General features: G+C 40.4%; 2 protein-coding genes across 2 annotated transcripts in view; one reads left to right on the top strand and one right to left on the bottom strand.

The window, feature by feature from the left end:
* Positions 1-320: 320 nt before the first annotated feature.
* Positions 321-23,151, top strand: VTI1B (vesicle transport through interaction with t-SNAREs 1B). The gene is made up of 6 exons (XM_032405386.1): positions 321-617; positions 13,233-13,291; positions 14,989-15,180; positions 17,387-17,560; positions 19,024-19,085; positions 20,337-23,151. Exons 1-6 carry the CDS (start codon positions 503-505, stop codon positions 20,431-20,433), a joined length of 699 nt encoding a protein of 232 aa, XP_032261277.1. The 5' UTR covers positions 321-502; the 3' UTR covers positions 20,434-23,151.
* The window catches only part of ARG2 (arginase 2), a 34,810-nt gene continuing 28,169 nt past the window's right edge, over positions 20,707-27,347 (bottom strand). The window contains exons 4-8 of the mRNA XM_032405385.1: positions 25,567-25,726; positions 24,591-24,685; positions 24,308-24,412; positions 23,183-23,319; positions 20,707-21,080 (exon numbers count right to left, since the gene is read on the bottom strand). Coding sequence (XP_032261276.1) covers positions 20,875-21,080; positions 23,183-23,319; positions 24,308-24,412; positions 24,591-24,685; positions 25,567-25,726 — 703 coding nt within the window. The 3' untranslated portion in view covers positions 20,707-20,874. The remainder of the gene's footprint in view (positions 21,081-23,182; positions 23,320-24,307; positions 24,413-24,590; positions 24,686-25,566; positions 25,727-27,347) is intronic.

Below are 27,347 nucleotides of genomic sequence, written 5' to 3'. Positions count from 1 at the left end.
AACCACCGCCCCCGCCGACGCATGACTCCTGCGTCCCGGCGTCTTCCGCGCCGAACTACAGCTCCCGGCATGCACTGCTGTTCCCCCCCCCCACCGCCGCCGGGAGGTGGGGTCCTGGGGGACAGGTCGGCGGGCTGCCGGTCCCGCGGGTCCTCACAGTCCCTTCCGCTGTGGCTCTCTCTCCAACCCTGGACCGGGTATTTCCGGGGCTCCAGGACTGCCGCTCGTCCGGCGTGCTGCCACCCTTTCAGGAATCGCCCGGGCGGGCAGCCCACCCGACTTTCCGTCAGGCTTCCGCGCCCGGCGCTCCCTCAGTGACGGAATGAAGGGGGTGGGCGTTCTGGCTCGGGAGGACCCCGCCGCGGCCCCGGAAGCGCCTCGTCCCGGGTGGTGGTGGCGGCGGTCGCCGTGATGTCTGCGGGGCTGGGCGGCTGACCGCCGGGATAGGAGCGGCACCGGTGCCTCAGACCTCGGTGGCCGCTGCTGGAGCACGGCCTGCGCCATGGCCACCTCTGCCATGTCCTCAGAGCATTTCGAGAAACTTCACGAGATCTTCCGCGGCCTCCATGAAGACCTGCGAGGGGTGCCGGAGCGGCTCCTGGGGATGGCAGGGACAGGTGAGGCGAGGGCGGGACGAGCCATGGGGAACTCGGCCCCGCGCGTGCCTAGGGAATAAGAACCCCCCACCCTTCTCCTGAACCGGGTCCCTCTTCCCCTCCGATGCATGTTCTCAGACACGCCCCCTAGGGTTGGGTGGGTCTCGGCGCTCCAGATTTCCCTGCTGCCACTTGAGGGTGCTCTGGGATGAACCTCTGAGTGTTGTCTCCTAGGGATTCTCCCTCTAGATCCTACTGTAGCCGTCAAAAATTTCTTGTCTCATTTTCACCGTGGCAAGAAGAGCATAGGAGACCTTAAATCTGAGGCCCTATATTTCAGTAAAATTGGTTTCTTTCATAACTGTCTGTATATTTTGTTTTATGCATTTAAAAGCATTCTCAAGAGAAGTCCATAGTTCTTACCAGACTGGCAAAGGATTTGTAGCACCAAAAGGGCTAAGAAGCCAAAGGAAAAACAACTTTGGGATTGGTAAATTACCAGGTTTGGGGAGGGGGTGGTCTTTAAAATCAGGATTGTGAGTTCAGGTGTGGTCCTCTTGTGAACTTTTTTATGCTTAGACTGTTTCCTGTCCCTTGATTTCAAAATTCAGGTTGCTGCAAGCTTTGCCTGGAGGAGTTAGTTTTCCAGTTAAATCTCTAGGAAGACCTGTCAGGTTCTTTGCCACTCAGAACAAATAGATCTTGATGTCAAGGCTGATAAGACTTTGTTTTGTTGTTTTTACTTAAGGGTCAGAGCTTGAGTGTTTGCTCCGAGAGTTTCCTGGTCATGTGAGTTGAATGACTCTGATGAGAATGCCAGAGAATGTTAAACATATTGAGAGAGACTGCTGTGTGCCAGGCACTGACCTAAGTGCTGGTAATATTGCAAATTATTGCAGTGAGGAGACTTACAAATCCTTGTTCTAGTGGGTTGATGATGATATATAAATATTAAGAGGAAAGTAATGCAGGGCAAAGGAATGCAAGGGAGGACTCTAATATTAAATAGGGTGGCTGTGAAAGGCTTCTTTGAGAAGGTGGCATTTGAGCAAAGACTTGGATGAATTAAGATAGTAAACCATGTGAAAATTTGGGAGAAGTGAGTCTGAGGAGGACAGAATAGCATTGCAAAGGTCCTTAAGCAGGTATGAGCTTGGTAGGTTCTGGAAAGAGCAAGAAGGCCAATGTGAAATGAGCAAAGGAGACAATGGTAGCAGATGAGGCTACAAAGAGGTAGGCAGGGCCAGATCACGTGTGGACTTATAGACCCTAGTGAAAGATTCGCACTTTTTTCTAAATGTGATGGGATGCACTTAACAGGGTTTTAATTTTTTTTTTAATTTATTCATTTGATACAGAGAAATACAGAGAGAGAGCATGAGCAGGGAGAGAGGGAGAGGGAGAAGCGGACTCCCTCCTGATCCGGGAGCCCGACGTGGGGTTGGATCCCAGAACCCTGGGATCATGACCTACCTGAGCCAAAGGCAGACACTTAACCATCTGAGCCACCCAGGCGCCCCACTTAACAGGGTATTGAGCAAGAGAGTGATGGGATCGGATTTACATGGTTGAAAAATAGACTATTTTTTCAGCTTGTTGCTGAATTAAATTTTGCAGTGTTCATTTCTGGAAGAGTAAATAGTGCAAGAGGGTACTCCATTTTGAAAAATAGAAAACTGAGTTATGTTCACTTTTATCACCTACCTGACCTTCTTATTGCTGCAATGAGGTATGAATATCTACCCAAGCGCAAAATACTCTTAATACAGGTTGCTGGAAACAGACTTTGTTGTTTAATGGGTAGGTAAATACAGTGTACACATAGCCATAGGTTACAATAAGAATTTCAACAGCTTTCAATCTCTGCTCACTACTTTGTTCATACTGTTCAATAAATATTTGTTGAATAAATTGAATTTAGCTGAGCAAACATAGTGCCTCATCTCTGAATCCTTTCTTTCTAATTCTGAGATTACTTCATACATTTTCCAGAATTTTAATTTCCATCATGAATTATTAGGTTCTGAGTAATGTACATAACACAGCTCTTGCATTTAGCTTATGCTCTGTAATTGAACCAATCAGTTTTTAATAAATATTTAAGAATTATTATGTATCAGTCACTGTCCTGGGCCCTGAGGAGTTTCAAGAGTTCTTGCCTTAAATGGGACCAAATTTACAATAAAGTTTGTGATTGGTCCTAAGATAGTTTTGAGACCATAAAGAAAAGGCTTACTTGGGTGTTAGGGGAAGGAAGTTTTGCAGAAAGGAGAATTGAGTATCAGGGGTTTGGTGAGAGTTTGCCAGACAGAGGGGAAATGGGAAGAAGGAACAACAGAATAGAAAGTTGAATACTCACAACCATGACTGGAGCTTAGGGTGTGTGTGGGAGGATAATACTAGATGAGCAAAGTGAGACACAGCCAGATTGTGAAGGGACCTGTATAGCTCATTAAGACATTTGGGCTTCTCACAAAGTACTTGACATATAAAAAGTACTCAACAAAAAGTTTTATTATTCTGTCAAATATTTATCGAGCACCTATTATGCAGCATTCCCTGAGCTAAGCGCAGAAATACAGTAGTCAAAGGCACAGACATCTTTGCTCCTATGAAATGTACAGTGCAGAAGAGAAAACTTAAAGCAAATATTTGTTTAACTTCCATTCATCAAATATTCACTGACTATTTACTATAGGTCAAAAGCAAATAATTACCCAAGTATCTTTCTGTATATAGTTGTGATCATTGTTCTGGATAAACAAAGTACCTATATGAAAAAAAAAGACATTTGGGCTTGATATGAAGAATCAGTATAAGAATTTTAAGCAGCTAACTAATATGGTCAGATTTTATTTTACAAGGAGAATGCTGGTGGCTGAATAGAGGATGAAGGAGAGGCATAAGACTCTGGATACAGTGGACCATGTTAGGAGCCTTTGTGGCAATTGTCTGGGTAACATGGGAATGTAGAGAGTCCTAAATCCAATTTCTGAGGCAGAAATTAACCAGACTAATTGGACATGGGGAGTAAGAGAGAAAGATTCAAGGGTGTCTGCATTTTCTCACTTGGTCATTTGAGTGGATGATAAACTTAAATAAGAAATATAAAAGAAACAGGCTTATTTGAAAGCATTAGGGTGCTTATAGAATAGAGAGCATAATGTATATCCAGTCTAGCCTGACAAAGTATTTCTTCTCTTGCCATTAAAAATACCATTTATGAAGAAGATATTATGTGAATTGAGAGGCAATATATACTATAATATTTAACAGCAAGGATTCTAGAAACAGACTGCCTGGGTTCAAATCCTGGATCCATCTCTTAGTAGCTATGTGATCTTGGACAACTTACTTCAGCCTAACTAGTTTCTCTCTGCGAAATGAGGGTAAATCATAGTATTTATTTCATAGGGGTTTTGTGAGGATTAAATTAATATATGTAAAGCCCTTAGAATACTGCCTGACAACCCTGTGTTGAGCAAATTTCTTAGCACAATTATTCCAACAGCACTTGGTCACTTCATGTCTCTCACATTCTCATAATACTTCAAACTTAAATTAGGCCAATTAATAACCCTACATTGGCCTCTTAGTGTTCAAATGAAAGGAAGAGTTGCACATATCTCACTTTAAATCAAAAGCTCAAAATGATCAAGCTTAGTGAGGAAGCCATATTGAAAGCTGAGATAGGCCAAAAACTTAGGCCTCTTTGACCAGAGAGTTAACCAAGTGGGAATGCAGGGAAGGGCTTTGAAGGAAATTAAAAGTGCTGCTCCTGTGAACACACAAATGATAAGCAAAACAGCTTTATTGCTGATGTGGAGAAAGTTTTAGTGATCTGAATAGAAGATCAGACTAGCCACAACCTTATCTTAAGCCAAAGCCTAATCCAGAGCAAGGCCCTAACTCTTCAGTTCTGTGAAGGCTGAGACAGGTGAAGAAGCTGCAGAAGAAAAGTCTGAAACTAGCAGGGTTGGTTCATGTGGTTTAAGGAGAGAAGCCGTCTCCATAACATCAAAGTGCATGGTAAAGTCCCCAAGTGCTGATGTAAAAGCTACAGCAAGTTATCCAGAAGATCTAGCTAAGATAATTAATGAAGGTGGCTGCACTAAACAACAGATTTTCAATGTAGACAAAATACCCATCTAGGATTTTCATAGCTAGAGAGGAGAAGTCAATGCCTGGCTTCAAAGCCTCAAAGGACAGGCTGACTGCCTTGTTAAGGGCTAATGTAGATGGTGACTTTAAGTTGAAGCCAATGCTCATGGACCATTCCAGAAATCCTAGGGCCTTTAAGAATTATGCTAAATCTATTCTGCCTGTGCTCTATAAATGGGACAGCAAAGCCTAGGTGACAGCACATCTGTCTACAGCATGGTTTACTGAATATTTTAAACCCACTGTTGAGACCTGCTGCTCAGAAAAATGGACTCTTCAAAATATTACTGCTCATTGATAGGGTACGTGGTCACCCAGGAGCTCTCTGATGGAGAAGTATGATGAGATTAATGTTGTTTGCATGCCTGCTAATACAACATCCATTCTGCAGCCCCATGGATCAAGAAGTAACTTTGATTTTCAAGTCTTATTATTTAAGAGGTACAGGGGTGCCTGGATGGCACAGTCAGTTAAGTGTCTGACTCTTGGTTTTGGCTCAGGTTGTGATCGCAGGGTTGTGGGATCGAGCCCTGTGTCAGTCTCTGCACTCAGCGCAGAGTCTGCTTAAAATTCTCTCTCTTCTCAGACACTTAAGCATAGGAAACAAACTGAGGGTTGCTGGAGGGGAGAGGGATGGGGGGATGCGGTAACTGGATGATGGACATTAAGGAGGGCACGTGATGTAATGAGCACTGGGTGTTATATAAGACATGCATCACTGACCTCTCCCTCTGAAACCAGTAATACATTATATGTTAATTGAATTTAAAGATTTTATTTATTTGAGAGAGAGAGAGAGAGCACAAGCAGAGGGAAGAGGCAGAGGGAGAAGCAGGCTCCCTGCTGAGCAGGGAGCCCAATGCGGGACTCAGTCCCAGGACCCTGGGATCATGACCTGAGCTGACTGACAGATGCTTAACCAACTGAGCCACCCAGATTGAATTTAAATAAAAATAAATAAATTTTTTAAAAAATCTCTGTTCTCCCTCTGCCCCTCCCCCATGCGTGCTCTCTCTCTCTCTCTCTCTCTCTCTCTCAAAATCTTTTTTTAAAAAAATAAATACATTCCATTAAGTCTGTAGCTGCCATAGATAATGATTCCTTTGACAGATCTGAGCATAGTAAATTGAAAACCTTCTGGAAAGGATTCACCATTCTTGATGCCATTAAGAACATTCATGATTCAAAGGAAGAGGTAAAAATACCAACTTTCATGGGACTTTTGAAGAAGTTGATTTTAACCCTCATGAATGACTTTGAGGGGTTTGAGACTTCAGTGAAGGACGTAACTGCAAATATGATGGAAATAGCAAGAGAACTGGAATTAGAAGTGGAGCCTGAAGATGGGACTGAATTGCTGCGATCTCGTGATAAAATTTTAACTGATGTGGAGCTGCTGCTTATGGATGAGCAAAGAAAGTGGTTTCTTGAGATGAAATCTTCTGGTGAAGATGCTGGGAAGATTGTTGAAATGACAGCAAAGGATTTAGGATATTACATAAACTTAGTTGATAAAGCAGTGCAGGACATGAGAAGATTGACTCCAGTTTTGAAAGAAATTCTGTGGGTGAAATGCTATCAAACAGCTTCACATGCTACTGAGAAATTGTGAAAGGAAGAGTCCATAAGTGCAGCAAATTTCATTGTTGTCTTATTTTAAGAAATTGCCACAGCACCCTAACCTTCAGCAGCCACCACCCTGATCAGTCAGCAGCCATCAACATCAAGACAAGACCCTCTACCAATGAAGATTATGACTCACTGAAACTTCAGATGATAATTAGCATTTTTCAGCTGTAAAATATTTTTAAATTAAGGTTTGTACATTTTTTTAGACATAATGCTATCACACAATAGAGTACAGTATAGTGTAAACATAACTTTTATATGCATGGAGAAACCAAAAATATTCATTTGACTTGCTTTATTGTGTCACTCACTGTGGTGGTCTGGAACCAAACCTGCAGTATTTCCAGGGTATGCCTGTGCTTTTACCTTCTTATATAGTATGAGATCAGGTGAACTATTGTGGTCTACAAATAGAGGATGTAGGTCCTAGAAATGCCACAGTGGGGCACCAAAAGCAAATTAACCATATGATCCTGGTGAAACTGAAGTTCTTTCCACCACTCTAATGGGTCAAGGTTAGTCGTTCTTGGGTTGATAAATCAAACCATCCATGAAGAAGAGAGGCTGCCACCTTAGTTAAACATTAAGGTAGGCTTTCTCTAGCTATTTCAGAGCTGACTCTTTCATGATGCCACCATCCACCCAGTTTACCCGTTGGTCAGTCTCAGAGTGAGTCACTTCCATGTGACTAGTTTGGGAAGGCATGTGGGATGGGGGATAGTGTTTGAAATGGCTCACTCTTGTTTTTGGTGCCCATTCTACTCAGTATAAGGTCCTGCAGTTTTGTAGTTAACTGTGGTGTTAACTCTGACTCTCTAAAAAATTAAAAGGTCTGAACAGGTTTTACCTGTTGCTGAAGGCTATTCCCTGGTAGCAGAAAAATGCCCCTCAATGCTATAATGTACAGAAGCCTTGGATTGGGAGTCAGGAGATTTGCATTCTAGAACTAGTGTCACCACACATTTGCTCCTCCTCTGACCTTGGGAAAGGCAGTTTCTCCAGGCTCTAGTTTCCTCAACTGTAAAATGAGGTTAGATTAGATGATCTCTGAGATCCAATTCCACTTTAACATTTGTCGGTTTCACAGTTCTGAAACTAAGTATAAAGAAGCACCTACTGATACCTCTCGGTTGGGTAGAGTTCAACCTCTTTTGAACCTTTAAATATCTTCCTCCCTGGCTTCATCATCAGAAGGGAGAATTTCAGAGGCTTTTTTTTTCTTAACCTTAGGATTCCATAAAGGATCTCAATGTGGTGAAATTCTTAAAATTGTTTTCAAAGGGAGCATATTTCTTTTAAAAGTACACAAGCTGTAGAACACTCCTAAGAGAAGGTCTGCCTTAATGAAATTGGGTAGAGAGTGGAGTATCCCAATTTCAAAAAGACTGAGAGTAACAGAATCATGGAGAGAAATTAGTGAAAGGATCAAGATTCTGTGAGCCGCTCTTTGCCCCCTACACTTATTTATGTAACCACATTCTTTGAATCATTCTAGAGTTAGCCTCTTAAAAATGCAGATTTTCCTATCTTTAACGAAGAATAAAGAAGAAAACTTTATGACTAACAGTTGTAGAAAAATCAGAGCTAGGAAGGAATGCACTTATATGTAGAATATTTCTTGGATCAGAAGTGAGTGTGTTTGGGGGGTGGGGCGATGGGTTAGCCTGGTGATGGGTATTAAGGAGGGCATGTATTGCATGGAGCACTGGGTGTTATACAAAAACAATGAATCATGGAACACTACATCAAAAACTAATGATGTAATGTATGGTGACTAACATAACAAAATTAATTTTTAAAAAAAGTGAGTGTGTTTGAGTGTGGAGATGTGCCTATTCAGAGGAGCGGTGACACTCAGCGACAGCTTATTATGGAGTAATAGGATACCTTTCTGTGGAAGTAGCCATTCTTGATTGCAGATATTATTTCACTGCTGGTAGCTGAAAACACTACTCAGGGATAGTGACAGCTGCTTCTGTGCTTACTTTAGTTACATCATGGATGTCAAGATGCAAACCATTTGCCATGGCTGAACTTTCTCCTATTTAAAACAACAAAACCTCGGTTTTGTGAGCCGTGTGGAGTGAGAAATAGTTCACTTGGAGTGTCTTGTGTGTATTAAGGGTATGTCACATGACAATGAAGGAGGTATAGTAAAGGGTGCATTGTCATTTGCTCTTGCAGGCAGTAGTAACGTCTCAGGAACACCCTACCAGGTTTAGAGTTCTAGAAGCTATGGGATTTGTAAAAGAAAAAGTAAATTTCCCTGTTCTGGAGGAGCTTGATCTCCAGTTGCGAATATAAAATGTACACATCCAGAATGGCTCATGATCACTTAAAAAACAGCAGACAACTGACATGATAGATACTGTTGTGATTAACAAAATGAAATCCATATAAAGCATTATCTTGGTATTAGATCTTATATGGGATTGCATTCGAATGCTTAAGATGAAAACCAGGGTAAAGAAAATTAGCCAAGAAAATCTGAGGACAGCATATTGAATACCCATGTGCCATCCCTCCATAAGCCCAACTCAGCTGTTTTCTTTGGCATTGAATAAAATTGCTCTTTTTTCAGTTGATGAAGTGCTAGCTTGTATTTAGGAGTCACAATGAATGAAAAATAATAGAGCTTTAAAAGACCATGTCTGCACACATGACACAGCATGGATGAACTTGAGGACATTATGCTAAATGAAATAAGCCAGACACAAAAGGACAAATATCTTATGATTCCTCTTCTAGGAGATACCTAGACTAATCAAATTCATAGATACAGAGAGTAAAATCGTGGTTACCAGAGTCTGGGGGAATAGGAAGTGGAGAATTAGTGTTCTTTGGGTATGGAGTTTCAGTTTTGGTGGTGAGGTTCTGGAGATGGGGTAGTGTTGATGGTTGCACAACAATGTGAATGTACTTACTGACACTTAGCTGTATACTTAAAAATGGTCAAAATGGTAAATTTTATGTTATATAAATTTTACCAAAATAAAAAAAAAATGACCATATTCCCAGATTGTAAAAGTAATCCCAAAAGATGAACTCAAAAAAACAATTTAAGCAGTGGTAACTTTTTGGTAATAAGTAGATTGATTATATGTAGATTTTCAGGGAGAGTATTCATTTGGACGCATACATTTTTAGAAATCAAACTGTTCATAAGTAGGGCTAATGTTTGCTTGTTACATATGAAGGCATGACCTGCCTCCTGTTTTATAGCTAAAGAAGGAGGTCAGGTCCCAAAGAAAAGAAGAATTATTATCCAAGCTTATCCCAAGGAAAGGTCCCAAATCTAACCCCCTTTGCTCACCGGTGGTTCCCTCTTACACAAATGTTTACCAGGTGATATCATACCAGTACTCCCTTGTACCATTTTTACTGTTACTTAATTGTTTTCTTTGTTGAGAGTTTTTATCATAAACAGATGTTGTACTTTGTCAGATGCTTTTTCTGCATCTACTAAGGTGATCATATGGCTTTTTATTCTTCCTCTTATTGATGTGATGTATCACGTTGATTCATTTGCAAATATTGAACCATCCTTGAATCCCTGGAATAAATCCCACTTGATTGTGGCAAATGACTTATTAATGTATTGTTGGATTTGGTTTGCTAGTATTTTGTTGAAAATTTTTACATCTATGTTCATCAGGAATATTGGCCTGTAGTTTGTTGTTGTTGTTGTTGTTGTTGTGTCCTTATCTGATTTTGATATCAGGGTAATGCTGGATTAGAATGGATTTAGAAGTTTTCCTTCCTTTTCTATTTTTTTGGAATAGTTTGAGAAGAATAGGTATTATCTATTCTGTAAATGTTAGCTAGAATTTGCCTGTGAAGCTGTCTGGCCCTGGACTTTTGTTTGTTGGGATTCTGTTGATTACTGATTCAGTTTCTTTGCTGGTAGTCAGTCTGTTCAAATTTTTTATTTCTTCCTGTTTCAGTTTTGGTAATTTATATGTTTCTGGTTTTTGTTTTTTTTTTAAGATTTTATTTATTTGACAGAGAGATAGCGAGAGCAGGAACACAAGCAGGGGGAGTGGAAGAGGGAGAAGCAGGCTTCCCGCTGAGCAGGGAGCCCGATGTGGGGCTCGATCCTAGGACCCTGAGATCATGACCTGAGCAGAAGGCAGACGCTTAACGACTAAGCCACCCAGGTGCCCCCCCCTTTTTTAAAGATTTTATTTATTTATTTGGGTAATTTATATGTTTCTAGGAATTTATCCATTTCTTCTAGGCTTTCCAGTTTTTTGGCATATAGTTTTTCATAATATTCTCATAATTGTATACCTGTGGTGTTGGTTGTTATTTCTCCTCTCTCATTTGTGATTTTGAGTCCTTTCTCTTTTTTTCTTGTTAAGTCTGGGTAGAGGTTTATCAGTTTTACTGATTTTTTTTTTTTTCCGAAGAACCAGCTCCTGGTTTCATTGATCTGTTCTATTGGTTTTTGTTTCTATATCATTTATTTCTGCTCTAATCTTTATTATTTCCTTCCTTCTGCTGGTTTTAGGTTTTATTTCTTGTTCTTTTCCTAGCTCCTTTAGGTGTAAGGCACTCTGTTGTTTTGGGGGTTTTGTTTTGGTTTGTTCTTACCTCTATTGATTTCTGTGCTAATCTTTATTATTTCCTTCCTTCTACTGGCTTTGGACTTGGTTCTTTCCCTGTTTCCTTTAGGTGTAACATTAGGTTATTTCTCTGAGAGTTTTCTAATTTCTTGAGGTAGGCCTGTATTGCTATAAACTTCCCTCTTAGAACAGTTTTTGCTGCATCCCAACAATTTTGGACCATTGTGTTTCATTGGTCTCCATGCATTTTTTTTTTAATTCCAGTATAGTCAACATACAGTGTTATATTAGCTTCAGGTGTACAATATAGTGATTCAGCAATTCTATACATTACTCAGTGCTCATGATGATAAGTGTAATCTAATCTTAACCCTTCACCTGTTTTCCCCATCCCCCCCCTTCTTCGTCCCCTCTGGACATGAACAGTTTGTTCTTTATATTTAAGCATCTGTTTTTTGTCTGTTTGTTTTTGTTTCTTAAATTCCACATATGAGTGAAATCATATGGTATTAGTTTTTCTCCAACTGACTTATTTCACTTAATATACCCTCTAGATCCGTTCACGTTGTTGCAAATGGAAAGATTTAATTATTTTTTTATGGCTGAGTAATATGCCAGTGTGTGTGTGTGTGTGTGTGTGTGTGTGTGTGTGAGTGTGACATATCTTATCCATTCATCTGGGATGGACACTTGGATTGCTTCCATGTTTCTTGGCTAGTGTAAATAATGCTGCAGTAAACATAGAGATGCATATATCTTTTCGAATCAGCGTTTCTGTTTTCTTTGGGCAAATAGTAGTTGATTTACTGGGTCGTAGGGTAGTTCTCTTTTTAACTTTTTAAGGAACCTCCATACTGTTTTCCACAGTGGCTGCACCAGTTTGCATTCCCACCAACAGTGCTTGAGGGTTCCTTTTTCTCTACATTCTCGCCAACACTTGTGTCTTCATGTATTTTTTGATGTACTGTTTGATTTCTTGGTTGACCCATTCATTGTTTAGGAGCATGTTATTTAGCCTCCATATATGTCTTCTTTCCAAATTTTTTCTGTGATTGATTTCTAGTTTTGTACCATTGTGTCGGAAAAGATGCATGATAAAATTTCAATTTTTAAAAATTTACTGAGATTTGTTTTGTGGCCTAATATGTGATCTGTCCTGGAGAATATTCCATGTGCACTTGAATGTGTACTGTTTTTGGATAGAATGATACATATATGTATGTATGTATGTATATCTGTTCTGTGGAAAGTCTTTCAAACCTATCTAAATGATCAGAAAAATACAGTGAAGGCAAAACATTGCTGTTTTAGTTAAATGTTACTGCTTGGCAGCTGCAGCCTGTTCTATTTTTGTTTAAAGAAATTAGTTATTTTTAGGTATTAAAGACATTACTATTTCGTTAAGCATATAAAGACAAAATGACAAGATGCAAAGGACTGAAACAATTGAAAGGGGAATGACTTTCTCACTGTGAGTCAGTGGTATTTGCATCGTTTTACATATTACCACCAGTGGGTATGGCCAGGAAATATGTACCATACCATGCACTCTCCCCAGCAAGCAGAGTAGGTGAGTTTTGAATTTGTTTTGCAGAAAAGCAGTGGATAAGGGTTAATATAGAGAACTGTTTTACAGTGGAGGTGAAAGTGGGACAGGGATTTAAAAGAATCAGTATTGCTAAACATTCTTGTTGATGAAGGCATGCCTGATCCCTCTAGGGGAAAATCAATTGACAGTGATTACCTTAGTTAGACCTGTAGTGTTTCTTAGACCTTTGGGGCCAGATAATTGTCATGCAGGAGTGTCCCAAGCATGGGTGTTTTTGTTCCCTGGGCACTGAATGCCATTCATAATATCCACCCTCTCCCCTCCCCCATCATTGTGATAACAAGTTCCAGTACATTTCTAAATGCTTTTTAGGGGTGTCTGGGTGGCTCAGTCGGTTAAGCATTCGACTCCTTGATTTTAGCTCAGGTCATGATCTCAGGATTGAGAGATCCAGCCCCACCCCATGTTGTGCTTGTGCTGGGTGTGGAGCCAGTTTAAGATTCTCTCTCTCTCTCCGTCCTCCTCCCCACCCCCACCAGCTGGCATGTATGCGTGCTAGCTCTCTCTCAAAAAACAGTAAAAAACTTTAAAAAGTACTTTTTAGAGATAATCGATTAAGTACTAGTAGCTCCATTAGGGGAAGGTTGGGCAGTTTATTCTAAGCAGAGGGAATGACCTCTACAAATATATGAAAACAGGACTGAGCACTTGAAACTTGTCTATCTTTTCCAGAAGAGAAGAAGAAGCTGATCAGAGATTTTGATGAAAAGCAACAGGAAGCAAATGAAACGGTGAGAACAGGGAGCAAATCCTTACTTCTTCTACCTGGAGTTAGTCTTTTCCAGAAGTAATGCTTATTACCTGATCACAGATTAACTGTTCCTGTCTGTTGATCTTGATTTTGATTATTTCTTACTAAATAAGCCAATTGATGGGTGAGTGATGAGGGAGTTTGACAAACACAAATGGGTAAAGCTTGGATACTGTCTTAAAATGAGTCTTTGATATAATACATTCCTGATATGAGTAGTAAGGGCATTCTCAAACCTTTACCTGGGTGGTCTTTTAAAATTTCATTTAGGGGCACCTGGGTGGCTCAGTTGGTTAAGATCCAAGTCTTGGTGTTAGCTGGGTTCATGATCTCCTGGGTCATGGGATTGGGCTGCATCAGGCTCGCACTCAGGGGGAAGTCTGTTTGAAGATTTTCTCCCTCTGCCCCCACGCCCCCCATGCATGCTCTCTAAAATGAATAAATAAATCTTTAAAAAAAAATAAAATTTGGGGCACCTGGGTTGCTCAAGCAGTTAAGTGTCAGCCTTTGGCTCAGGTCGTAATCTCAGGGTCCTGTAATGAGCCCTGTGCCAGGCTCCCTGATCAGCGGGGAGTCTGCTTCTCCCTCTGCCCCTTCCCCCACTTGTGCTCTCTCTCTCTCTCTCTCTGTGTCAAATAAATAAAATCTTTAAAAAATAAATAAAATACATAAAATTCCATTTAAAAAGCTGGCTGTCGGGGTGCCTGGGTGGCTTAGTCAGTTGGGTGTCCCCAACTCTTGATTTCGGCTCAGGTCATGATTTCAGGGTCATGGGATCGAGTCCCAGTTGGCTCGTGCTGGGCATGGAGCCTGCTTGGGATTCTCTCTCGCCCTCTGCCCTTCCCCCGCATCCTCTCTCTCTCTCTCTCTCAAAAATAAAAAGCTGGCCATTAATATCAGTTATTCTTCTTTTAAACTTACTAAATCACAAAAAATGTACCTCATAAGTGGTTGTAGCCACATTCCCTTCTGTTTTAAAAGACCTCTACAAAGACATTAGCAAAATTAACCAGTCCAACTCTGGCCATCCCAGGCGGATGAAAATAATTCATGGCCTCTTGTGAACATGTCTGGGTATTACATTTTACTTACCCAATAAAATGGAAATCTGGTTTGGACCCTGGTTATCTAGGACATGGAGACAGATGACTGATTTTCAGAAAGAAGAGGAAGGAAGAACCTTGCTGCCAGACCCCTATCATTTTTAGTATAGTAGACTTCAAAGTGCTTCATGATAGCACTTGAACCATGACAAACGAAAAATTTGTTATACTGAAAAGGGAATTTGAAGATTTGTGGAATCTTGAGCAGATTTCTTCAATTCTTATATATGAAATAGAAGTAGTATCTCCTACCTTATTGAGGACAGGAAAGATTAAATGAGGATTAAATAGGATAATGTATATAAAAATGTTTAATAGGAAATAAGGTGCTTGTTAGTTTTTTCACTCACTCGTCACATACTTTTTGAATGCCTGTTCTCTGCATGCTGGGCGCTGTGCCAGGCACTCAGAGAAACGAGGTCAACATGTCACATGTGATCCCTGCCTTCGTGGAACATATGCTTGAGTACTTACTTGCAGTTGTCTGTGGTTTGATTAGTCCAAACTAGGCATATGCCCAGATGAGAGAGAAAAAAAACCCAGCCCATCTACTCACTACTTTCTGCCCTCCTAGCTGGCAGAGATGGAAGAGGAACTACGTTATGCACCTCTATCTTTCCGTAACCCTATGATGTCTAAGCTTCGGACCTACCGGAAGGACCTTGCCAAACTCCATCGGGAAGTGAGAAGCACACCTTTGACAGCCACACCTGGGGGCCGAGGAGACATGAAGTATGGCTCATATGCTGTAGAGAATGAGCATATGGTAAGCTTCAGCTGTTTTTTTCCCCTTAAGGGCCTGTGGCACAAAAATTAGCCATGTTGTAGGGTACAGTTTATGTTATCGGTGCATAGTAGACCCTTGTTCTTCCCACCTGTTTCCTGTATCCAGCTCCCCTTCTCCTCTTGGGTATTTAATGCAGATCTTTCCAAACCATGCTTACTTAGATTTCTTTTTATCTTTTATAAAACAGTGCTTGGTACTTAGTGGAGGGGAGTACAAGTGTTACCTATTCTTACTATATCCGGACTTTGTATTTTGACGCATTGATCCAGTTTTTCACTTATGCTCAAAAAATTCAGTTAGGTTTTTAATTTATCCAGAGTATTGTTACAAATTAACCCAAGCTTTTTTTTACATTTATATCAAGATGGTCCAACAGCAGAGACATAGTAGAGAAGGCAGGATGCTTTCAGGAGGGAGCTCACGGCTTACTCAGTTGTTTATTGTTTTTGTTTTTGTTTTTAAAAAACGGCTTACTCAGTTGTAATGGAAAGCCAGCCAGACTGCCTTTCTAGACTCCAGTATTCTGATTTATAAAATTAGACTGACAGAATTGAAAATCTATATTCTCAAACTGTCTAGAGAAGCTGGACAAGTTCACAAAGATTAAATGTATTGCATTTGAGATTATACTCTACTGTACAAAGTAGAAATGGCCTGGCAAGTGGCCCAGCAGGCAGTGTGGGAGAGAAATGGATGGGGCCCACAAGTACAGACTGCACGTATGTAGAAAGGCTAATAGTGCAGTGTTAAACAATCCTGTTTTGTGATGCATCCTGATTATGGTTCAAAAGACATGCAGATGATACTGGCCTGACATTGCTGATGTCAAAACTAGAGAGAATGATAGAAACTTTTCAAAATTCAGTTGTGAAGAGAGACTGGGAAAAGGCAGTCAGGTGGAGCTTGTTAAAGTAAGATGAGAGGTATAAAGTGACTTTGGGCGTTTGTTACCAAAAATCAACAACAAAAAGGGGAGATAAAGCCAAACAATAATTTGCTTTAAAATTACTAGGTTCAGAAATTATAAGGACAATTTAGATATACATACCACCTTCAGTGGTATTATTGTTCCAAACCTGGGGTTGATTTATATGATCTTACTGTCTTTTCCTGCTCTTCAGTCTAATCAGTTAAAAATCTCCATCTTTTATTTTAAAAAAGCCTTATTCTTTTAAGCTAAAGTAACTGGGGTTTATTTCAGTGTCATTCAGTGGTTCCATCATCCACTGGTCTGTATGCCATATATGAAAAGACTTGTTACTTATCTGGAAAGTCAATATTTTGGTTTCTTGATGGTGGTATCTAGTGCTAGTGGTCACCTGTTTAGTAATAGGCCTTGTGAACCAACCCTTTCTGAGTGTGTGTGTGTAAGTGCTTTGAATAGCGAAGAACTTAGCTGTACCCATTTGTCAGTGGTTAATTCCGGTTGACAAAGGCTACTTCTGTCATCATGCCTTCTGTGCTTGGGATTATAGGCGAAGTAAAACTTTGGCAGGGATTTAGAAAATTAGGGCACTTGGGAAATTAGGGCAGCTTACTTGGCCCCTGAGAGCAGTCACCAGTCTGGCAACTTCAGAGTTTTGTTTTGTTTGACCTGGGGTGAAATTCTTTTTTGGGTTTCCAAGACTGTAACCACATAAGTGTCTTCCAAAATGTGATAGTGTTTCAAACTTCTAAGTGATTTCTGTATGTGCTGCAAATGAATAGCTTATTCATGGTCCCTCAATCTTCAGTACCAGTCAGGTGGAAATCTTCAGTGAATTAGTCTATTTCTAGGCTGTGGAGTTTAGTTGGTTTGTTGTCCTGTCAACAGTTATAGGCTGTACGTATATTCGGGTAGCTCCTGCACCCCAACTCTGGGCCACTGCCCCTCAGAAGTTGTTAGTCCAGAAAGCACATGAAATCAGTTCAAATTCATCACAAACACAGGGGAAATGCTCTGATATTTTTAATTCTTTTTTTGCCTCACATAAGTATAACAAGCAGTGACATGAGAGGTATGTGATCTTGTATTGGATTCTGATACTCTTATGGTTGATTAGTATCTTTTAAAGTCTTAAAAGTAATGAAAATTACTGTACATGCAATATCCCTTCTTACATCAGAAGGTTCACAAGTCATGTGCTGGCAAATGAACTTATAATGGAAGATGTCTAACATTTCCTTGCTGTCCGGTTCCCATCAGAACCAGCTACAGTCTCAAAGGGTGTTGCTTCTGCAAGGCACGGACAGTCTGAACCGGGCCACCCAGAGTATTGAGCGTTCTCATCGGATTGCCACAGAGACTGACCAGATTGGCTCAGAAATCATAGAAGAGCTGGGGGAACAACGTGACCAGTTGGAGCGCACTAAGAGTAGGGTAAGTCTGAGCGGATAGGGGAAAGGAGGTGGGCCCCTTATATCCTGATGCCTTGCCACTGCCAGAAGCTACGGCAGTTCAGAATTCAGGGTTAGGACCTCTTAGATGCTTACACTTTCCTTGGCTGAGGGATTTCTCTTGAAAGTAATTTTACCCTTTGGATTTAGAGGTTATTGGAGGCAAAAAAAAAAAAAAAAAAGACTGAAGAAACCAGTTTCTGCATTTGTGGAAGATTGTCAAATCTAAGATTGTAGCCACTCTGTTCTTCAATTTCTAGGTTACCAACCTGAGATTTTTCTCATACATCTAGTAGGATATTATGCTGTTCTTATGAAAGCACCATCTACTTAAACATTCCTAGTTTTTTTGTCCTTTAGATCCAAGGCTATTTTCCACATGTCATAAAATAGTACTGCTGACAATTTAGAGGTTCAGTCCTGGACTATATAACTCTGTTGTTACCCAAGGTAAGCTAGATCATTGTGGAAGAAAATGGGAAATAACTTAGGCCAGATAACTATGTCAAGGCCTCTGAAAACACCTGCATAGGAATTTTAAAAATAGTACAGTTTGCCAATAGAATGTTATATTCTTAACATTATGAGGCAAATACAAATTGAAGAACAGATACTGTCGGCAAGACTTGGATGACTTCCTCCGTGTGGGGACTGGAGAAGATTTCCTCATATCCTAAGAGCTGCAATTCTCCATTCTTAAATCAGAATGATGCCCTTCCCTCCTCAGTAAAAATTCACAAACACGGAATTCAAGGTAAACTGTAGAGAAGGCAACTTGCTTACAGACTGTGTGGTTTTTGACTTTTGAACACATCGGGTAGATTGGTTGAATTTAAAAGCCAAGAAATGAGCTGAGGGATCAACTTACTTATGGCCACTGGGGTATGGGAACAGATGGCAGGTGGCATCTGTTGAAATATCCCCCAGCTATCTAGATATTAACAGGCAATCAAAAGGACATGATTTTTAAAAAAGCTTTTAAAAGAAGGATTCCTTTCAGAATTCCATTTGTCTGTTAGAGGGATAAAAAAAAAAAAAAAGAACCAGATCCCAAAAGTGGTAATCCACCAGCCTACAAAAACAAAACCTCAAGAGGCTCCCTTGGAGTTTGGCTGATGAAATTCAAATCTGAAGTTGCCTCACAGTTACTGGCAAAGTACACTTGAGGCCTTTTTTTGTTTTGAGTAGCCAAGGTGAAGGATTAGTTTGGTCCCAGGAGTTCCCCACGGTAACCTTGGGGTATAATAATTCCTAAGCCTACTTATCCAGTACTAAAGTATCTTGTCCTTCCCAGTTTCTTCTGCATATACTCAGGCCATCATTCAAATTGGTTTGAGGGAGTTTTTCAGCACACCCCCTTTAGTGCCCACTGTCAGTTTAGAAACCTCCAAGTTCTACAGTATGTACTTTTAGAAGGGGGGAATAATTGCTGTTTTCTCTTCTCAGCTGGTAAACACAAGTGAAAACTTGAGCAAAAGTCGAAAGATTCTCCGTTCAATGTCCAGAAAGTAAGTTTTCAAAATAGAGTTAAGAGAAATTTTGTGACTAAGACATTAAACAGTGACTTGTAAAGGTCCTGATAAAGAAGAAAGAATAAAGTATTATCTTGTCCAGTTAAATATCCCGGGACAAAATCCTTTGTTAAAAGTATATGCTGCTCTGGGGCGCCTGGCTGGCTCAGTTGGTTAAGCGTCTGCCTTTGGTCCCAGGATCAGGCTCCCTGCTGAGCAGGGAATCTGCTTCACCCCCTCCCTCTGCTCCTCCCCCCCACTGTGCTCTCTCAAATAAAGTATATGCTGCTCTGACTTGGAGCAGTGAGAAATTTGTCCACTTTGAATCCCAGCTTAAGATTTTTCAGAGCACATGGGAATAATGGAGCTTCATATTCCTTGAAATATATTTGTGTAAACTTGGTTAGAAAAAAACTTTTTACTGCTACTGCTTAGTACTTGCTTTTGGCTCTGCTTGTCCTTCATGGGAGTCAACCCGTTATCAGGGAGTTCTGTCCTATTAGCAAAAAGTTGACTTTAAAAAAAAAATACCCTGAAGTGGGTAGTATGCACAAAACAAAACTATACCGAACCATGGAACTAGTAAGAGAGTGAGATTTTCCTAAACAATGGTAAATGCCTTGTCAAACAAGAGGAAACCTTCAATTTAGAGTTAACATGAGAACCAGAGATTGGATTCTTTATGTTAACATAGAGTAAATTTTTGAAGCTCTTATACTGCCTTTATAAAGATATCCATTTGGGTTGGTGGAGGAAAAGTAGTTAGTGGTATTATATTTCTCTTTTTTGAAATAAGATTCAACCTGATTTCAGAAAATGATTTTTCAGGGCACCTGGCTGGCTCCGTTGGTAGAACGTGCAACTCTTGATCTTGGGGTTTGTGAGTTTGGGCTCCATGTTGGGTGTGGAGCCTACTTTAAGGAAAAACAAAAACAAAAAAAACCCATTTTTCTAGGAGGAGCTATTTATAAAAATGCATATTAAATAAAAATCTCATTGTTCATATTTAAGTAATCTCTAGAGCCAGTGTGGGGTTATCCTTAAGTTACAATTGAAAAAAGCTTTCAAGTTGTCACTTACCAGCTAAAGAACTGCTTGAGTGGCTATGGGATTTAGAAAAAAAAAAAAATTCAATCTGCCTCACAGTATCCAGCCTTGGCCACAGGGTCAAACCCCTAAGTATTAAGAATGGAAAGAAATAAGGTCATCCAGACTTCTGACTGTTCCCTACTTTGCTTCTCTTTGTAGAGTGACAACCAATAAGCTGCTACTTTCCATCGTCATCTTACTGGAGCTGGCCATCCTAGGGGGCCTGGTTTACTACAAATTCTTTCACAAGCATTGAACTTCCTAGAGGGAAGGGTTTGTGGACCAGAACTTTGACCCTCTGAACGAATGGTGTTAGAGATGGGGAAGAAGCGTAGTGCTGCTGTGAGGTAATGGTTCGAGGATGCCAGACTGTGGGAGGTGAGAGGGGAGACAGAAAACCGCGTAACTGTGAAGGAACAGCAATGAGACCAGTATGATATACCAACGTAATAAATGCTGTTTATGACTTCTTTAAATTTACATAGTATTCCAACATATTAATACCCTGTGAACTGCCAAAAAGCACACAAATTTACAGTAGTATTATTGGTCACCAAAATGGAGAGGGAAAGCAAACAATTGTGAGAATGCGCAAGTGTTCTCATTAAGGCAGTATTGACCCAGACCATTTAGTGTCTCAAATGCCTCATAATTCTGGAATGTCCTTCGCGACAAACGTGTCAGCACACAAAATTTCCTAAATTCTCACACGTTCTTCCCTTTCTGATTCATCTGGTGAATTGGGAGTTGGAAGTTGGTCATAGACAATGTGCCCTCCCTCCCTTGTCTGCCCAAAACTTGAAGCAATCACATCCACTGCCAGGCTAGCTGTAGCCTTGGCCTCTTCCTCTGAAGCAGCCAACTGAGGATTGACTTCAACAAGATCCAGTGCTGACAACAACCCTGAAAGAACAAAGTATGACAAAACCTCAGAAGATATCCTAGCTGCTACTTTCAGTGAGGGTCATCCCACTAGACAGAACAAGCCAAGGTAAAAAGTCATTTTCTACTATTAAAATTATCCACTGTCAGGAAGCTGGGCATGAATTTAGGTTCAAATACTGTATACTGGAGTAGGATTAAAATTTATCATCCCTGTTCAACTAACTTAATAGGCATCGCTGTCAGGCTTTCTGGATAAGGAAAGAGCTTGTGGGGAAGAGGTAGACAAGGATTTTCCAACCTGCTCAGGAAAAGGTATGCTATACTATGTCCAGTATTACTAGATGTCTGGATGTAGTTGTGTAAAGAGCTGTTCCCATTTTTGAACTCTGATGCTGTCTTAAGGCACCCCACATGCCCTAAGTATAGTTATTAGTGCATCTCTTAGTCTTATCCCTGCAGGTCTGAGCTGAGGGAAGACTTGACCATACTTTAATTTGGACTTACCGTCTTGTCGGTTTAAGAACTTCTACTAAAGGGCTTGAGAAGGGAAGATTAGACCAGAAGTACCTATCCAGACCTGCCTTCTACTCCCCACCTCCAACACAAAAGCTGAGGTATTTAACTTTTTAGTTGGTTATTCTGGGTGAAGTTAATCTACCTCTTCAAGTCATCTGAACAAACTAGCATTGGAGAAGAATACAAGTATCAGAATACTTAGGGTAGCCATAAAGCCTGGAAACATGGGTGTATATACCTACCAGCTTATTGATATTACAGTGTAATACATGGTATGCTCAATGCCATTATATCTATTTAGTGTGCAGTCCCTTATTAGCAGTGCATAGTCCAAGCATGTTACTGCAGCATTTCCACTGTGCAAGCATCTGGGTGTCTGATGATCTGTCTCATTTCAACTAACTAAACCTGAGTCTTTGGTGTATCCCAGAAGTAATCAAGAGTGTTGGAGCTATTAAAAACGTAATTACCCATGTTTTCCAGACTATTGCCACCCTCTAATTTAAGCAAAGTGCTTTATGTAGCTAGTTAAGTGTCATGATAGTCTTTTGGACTAGAATAATGTAGCAACGGAGGGAGAGACAAGGTGTGACCACTACCCCATCTAACTACTAGATGTTACTAACCTCTGCTCGAAGTAGGGTCATTGGGAACCAAAATGGAGGATTGAACACACAGGTTCACTGGCCACTAACCAAAAGACAACTGTAACATCTAAGATTGTGGGTCTGAGAAGGAGACTTATCTTACCACTGTCAGACCTGATGAACCTAAGCATTCTTTCCCTTCCTTTAGTGCCTAAGGTTCCAGTAGGCTCCAGAGAGACCATTTCTCAATTTCCTTATCTATCCCAACCATTCAAGGGTTTCCCGTACCTCTAGACCTTTCATTGTGGGCTCTCTCTGCTGTTTAGACTCCAATTTCATGAAATGGTATTGAAGTATCATGTGGTAGTTGTTTAAATTTTGCAAGGAAAGGTCATTTAAAATAACCTTCAGGAACTGGAAGCTTTCTGATGGAAATGGAAACTGCAAACAAGTATGAATGTGGGAACAGTAACCTGTGTAGCCACTCTTAATAATCTAGCACTCATTTTACTAATCTTTTGTCAACCATTCATCTTTAGTATCCCCATATTAAAACTCCTATCAAATAAGCTCTAATATAAGGCTTATCCCTTATGAAAAGGCCCAAGATACTGTCCAGCTTTGAAATATCTTTAAGGTTTAACTCCATATTCTCAACTCTAGAACTCACTCTTAATATGTCAGCTGTACTAAAAATTATAGCTACTTGGCCTTGCCTTTTAATCTGAGTCTGCCTTTAGACAATTCAGATGCAAAGAACTACATCGGTTTGGCAGGTTATTCTTGTATTTAATAAGTATTTAAGTAGACAATTTTTTATTCAATACTACCTTAGCATATTTTGATATGAGCCAGGTCCAAACATGCCTCTAAATGACTATCCTTTATTAGCCTGACCATGTGGTTTTTAAAGTTTAAACAAAAACAGTATCTGTAATGACATGGAATAGTAGAAAAAACCTTCCAGCATGCAAGAGGCATCAGCATATTAGAGTTAACAGGTTGATCCCTTCTTACCTGTATTGTGTATTTCCTCAGTAATATACATGCCTTCTCGATAGGTCAGTCCCCCTACAACAGGGGTTCCGGTGGCTGGAGCCAGGGTAGGGTCAAATGCATCAATATCAAAACTCAGATGGATTGGCCTTTGTCTTCTTGAGGGGAAGATGATATGAACAGTCATTTGGGTGTGCTTGGACATTGATCCTTCCTACAGTTGCAACTCCTTGATTTTGTTGCTGTTAGTCCTGGTACTTCGCTAATACAGATTTTCAGGTTTCCTATTCTGGAAGTTATTATGTATTACCATATTAGCTTCCTACGCACCACCTCATAATTTTGCCATTGGTTCTTTGTGCCTCAGACTTAACTCCAATTTATATTTCTGACATAACCTAGGCATTAGAGCCTTTTGCATTAACAATTCTTCACTTCCCTATGAGACTGGGCTCTGACAGAGTCTAGCTTAAGTTAGACTGACCTAGGTTATAGTTGCTCTTATTTTCTCCATGTAACAGCAGCTGAACTTAATTGATTTGGTGTCTGTAATCTTATCTCCCAATTCTAACTTCAGTTTAGCACAGGTGTCCAAAAGTAGAAACTAGCATACAACACATATATGCTAGATAACTAAAATTTCTTACAGCTTAAGAAATGTAATTGCTACCTAGTAGTATGCCATTAATCACTTGGAAATAAAGACTCAGCACTGAGAACATGCTCTTAAAACTAGCTTTTGGCATTTATCTGCCATCTTTCTATATTACCAAGATTTGCTCAATATAAAACTTCCAAATGAAGCAACAGTGAGCTTAGGAAGAAGGGAATAGTTGAATGAACACTTCCCATCTTCAAAAGATGGGCAGTAAAAATGGAGCTAAAGAGAAATTCATGAGACACAGAGGAGCCAGGCAGTGACTTCAAGGAAAGCCCCTTCCAACTCCAGAGGAAGAATAGGACCTATGTTTCATATTCTCCCTTTCCAAATTATTTGAATTTTTTGTATGTGTACATATTTTGCTTTTATTTTAAAAGAAAAGCTGCTATCCTTAAGAGATAGGCTAAAGTGTGCTGCTCGTTGAGAGTCTGCCCTATTCCCTTTGGGACTTTTCCTTTTGGAAGTAGACATCGTAAGTTACTTACTTGCCAATTAGCAGATCAAATGTCTGTTCCATGACCTTCTGAATACCAAGTCGATCTATGTCTCTCATGGAAAAATACTGGATATCATAATTCTTTAAAATAAAACTGTGTGAGATATAAAGGAAGGAGTCCTTAGTTTAAAGAACATTTTTAATCAAATGCATGTTGGGGTGGGGGTTTGTCCTGTTAGTGACCTACAAGAGATTAAGGCAAGGAACAACCTATCAAAAGGAACCTAAATGGCTGGACAGACCCAGTGCTTAACCCCAGTATATCAACTTACTGTTCAGGAGGGTCCACATCTCTTAGACCAATATACACAATACTTGGGGAAGAGATACAAGGTTTGATCCAGGAAAATCCTGGGAGTTGTGGTACCTGTCAAAAGAAGAATGGACAGGATTCATTAAGGATTCTTGGTCTCACCAAGATAATCACCGTGTGCTTCCCAATGTATGCAGTCTGCTTTCTCCTACCTACAGGATATGCTTAATTAACATAAGACACACTTGATCTGGGAAAGAGAACTTATAAAAGTGGAAGTGATTCAGAAGGCAGCTGAAGAACAGATTTCTCAGAATTAAAAAATTTCTCCTAAGGTGGCCACAGTTTCTCATTAACTTACCTAAATAACAGGAATACTGCTGATTAGCCCCTTTCCACCCCTTTGTACATTACTGAATTATTTACACATTGGTTCTTGAAACACAACCCGGTTGCCATCTTAAGTTGTCTACAGCCTAAACACAAATTCTGCCTAATGAATAACTTTTGTACTATCCTGGTTTAACTTGGTCCCTCACTGAGGGGAAGGATATACAGATTCTAGTCTATGCCTAACATGGAGTCCCATGTCTTCTGAACCGCCTAGGAAAATAATTACGTAGAGGTAATCATGGTTTTGCTTTCCTCTAGACCAATGGGTCTGAGAGTAAGGCAGGCCTGGGAGCCTCTAACCAAGAAGTCCTCCTGCTGTGGGTATATCAATCACTAGAGTTACTACCCACTGCCACTTTCCTTTCTTGCAAGTTATGACACCCCCCCCCTCCCCAGAGCAGGGACCATGTCCTCGTCCTCTTTTTATCCCTAGCATTAGTAGACTGCTTGGCCCATAATGTTTGATGAACAAATGAAGGAATATTAAACATTCCTACCACCACCATCAGCCCATCCTTCATAGAAGTCTTACTGAACTAGTTCCTGAAAGCCCCAGCATAACCTCTGCAAGCCATTCAGCCTTTTCATTTCAGCCCACTGACCTTGTCCTGTAGTTCTCTGAGGAGAAATGAAACTGGCTGTCCATGGAGATTTCCAGATGAAGTGGTGAGGGGTGTATTGATGTCAGCATGGGCATCAACCCAGATCACACAAAGGTCTGGGCAGTGCCGGGCGTGGCCGCTAATGGTTCCGATTGCCAGGCTACAAGGAACAAACACAGTAATTGAGGCCCTCTGCTTGGCACACCTCACCAATAACAAATATCTTCAGTCAGTGCAGCTCACACTTTGTCCTCAGGGCAAAGTCAGGGCCCCAGACTAAGGCTGGATTTGGATGACCAAAAGTCCCTCGGCCTGTAGTACCCAAAGATTAACCTTAAGTGAGTTAGCGAGAAATGGAAGGTTCCAAGGATTCAAAACTTGACTAGTTACGCTTCTAGTTTGACAGATGTCATTGCTGCCCCCAAATCCCTAAAATTTGATCCATTAGCCCTGGCCCAGAAAAGGACCTCAAGTATTTGTTCAATGAATGAAATCCAGTTAAATGATGTGTTCTGTGTGTAACAACTCACAAATATTTAATACTTTGTAAGGAAGACCCAGGAGATCTAATTATTTTAAAAAAATCATTCACTCACTTTTTAAGGATAAAAATTTGCATTATAGTTTTTTAGAAAGTAACAATTTTGACATTTCCTTTTAGGAAGTATAACAAAGACATTAAAGTAACGGGAACCCAATTAAAGACCTCATTTAAATGACTGAATAAATGTTTATTTGCATGTTACCTTCTATATATTAGCATGGCATTCAAATATCAATGTTTATTTTTTTGCCTCTCCTTATCCTTGGACTCTGTGTACATTGGCCAACTGTCCTGTCTCAGATGTAGGAATATAGCTGATGAAATCATGGTTGGAAAGCTGCCCAGCTTCCCAGTAACTGAAGAATTTGACATAGATGGGAAATGCAACTTAAGGGGCGCCTGGTGGCTCAGTCAGTTAAGTGTCTGCCTTTGGCTCAGGTTATGATCCCGGGGTCCTGGGATTGAGCCCCACATCAGGCTCCCTGCTCAGCAGGAAGCCTGCTTCTCCCTCTCCCACTCCCCCTGCTTGTGTTCCCTTTCTCGCAGTGTCTGTCAAATAAAATCTTAAAAAAAAAAAAAAAAAATGCAACTTAAACACTTTAGGAGCTAACAGCAGCTATCCTTCTTAGTATGGCATGAGATAGCATTTTAAGCTCCATGCTCCACATAGGGCCTTTTTGAAGGATAGCATGGTCTAGTGTGAAAAGCAGTGGATTAAGCCAGAATACTGGGGTTTTTCCCAGAAAGCCAGGTAATTTAGGACAAGTCATTTAGTTCTGCTAGACAGTTTCCTTTTTCTAGAAGAAAGGGATAATAATCTTGTCTTGTTTAAGTCAGAGTTAGTCTGACATCTACGGGAATAATTTATACTGTGTAAAAGGAGCAGGGTGACCTAAAGATGCCTCCTTCCTTTAAAATGTTCAGTAGCTGTTCAGTTTATATACTCATCCCTTCCTTTGTAGAATCTTCAGATAGCCTAGGTTTTAGCACTGAACAGGGAATAGGGAATAGTGACAGGGCTGCAATAGATAGCTATAGACAAAAGAGAAGCCAAAGACTATGATAATAACATTGATAAGCAGTTCCCAAATAGACAATCAGAAGAAAGTCAATAAAAATGAGAGAGAGCACTGGGCTAAGAGGAAGACCCACCTTCTGGTTGATTTAATTCGACCGCTGTAGAGAACCTGGACTGCTCTCTTATTCTACCTAAAATTTTATTCTTAATGATGAAATC

This window comes from Phoca vitulina, unplaced genomic scaffold (genome assembly GCF_004348235.1).
Source record: "Phoca vitulina isolate PV1807 unplaced genomic scaffold, GSC_HSeal_1.0 scaffold7, whole genome shotgun sequence".
NCBI classification, from domain to species: domain Eukaryota; kingdom Metazoa; phylum Chordata; class Mammalia; order Carnivora; family Phocidae; genus Phoca; species Phoca vitulina.
This window is presented reverse-complemented; position numbering and strand designations above follow the sequence as displayed.

Coding starts and splice junctions, on each gene's coding strand:
- VTI1B (XM_032405386.1), top strand. CDS start 503: ATGGCCACCTCTGCCATGTCCTCAGAGCATTTCGAGAAACTTCACGAG. Junction 15,181..17,386: donor CTGTAGAGAATGAGCATATG/GTAAGCTTCAGC, acceptor GGTTCCCATCAG/AACCAGCTACAGTCTCAAAG. Junction 19,086..20,336: donor CTCCGTTCAATGTCCAGAAA/GTAAGTTTTCAA, acceptor TTCTCTTTGTAG/AGTGACAACCAATAAGCTGC.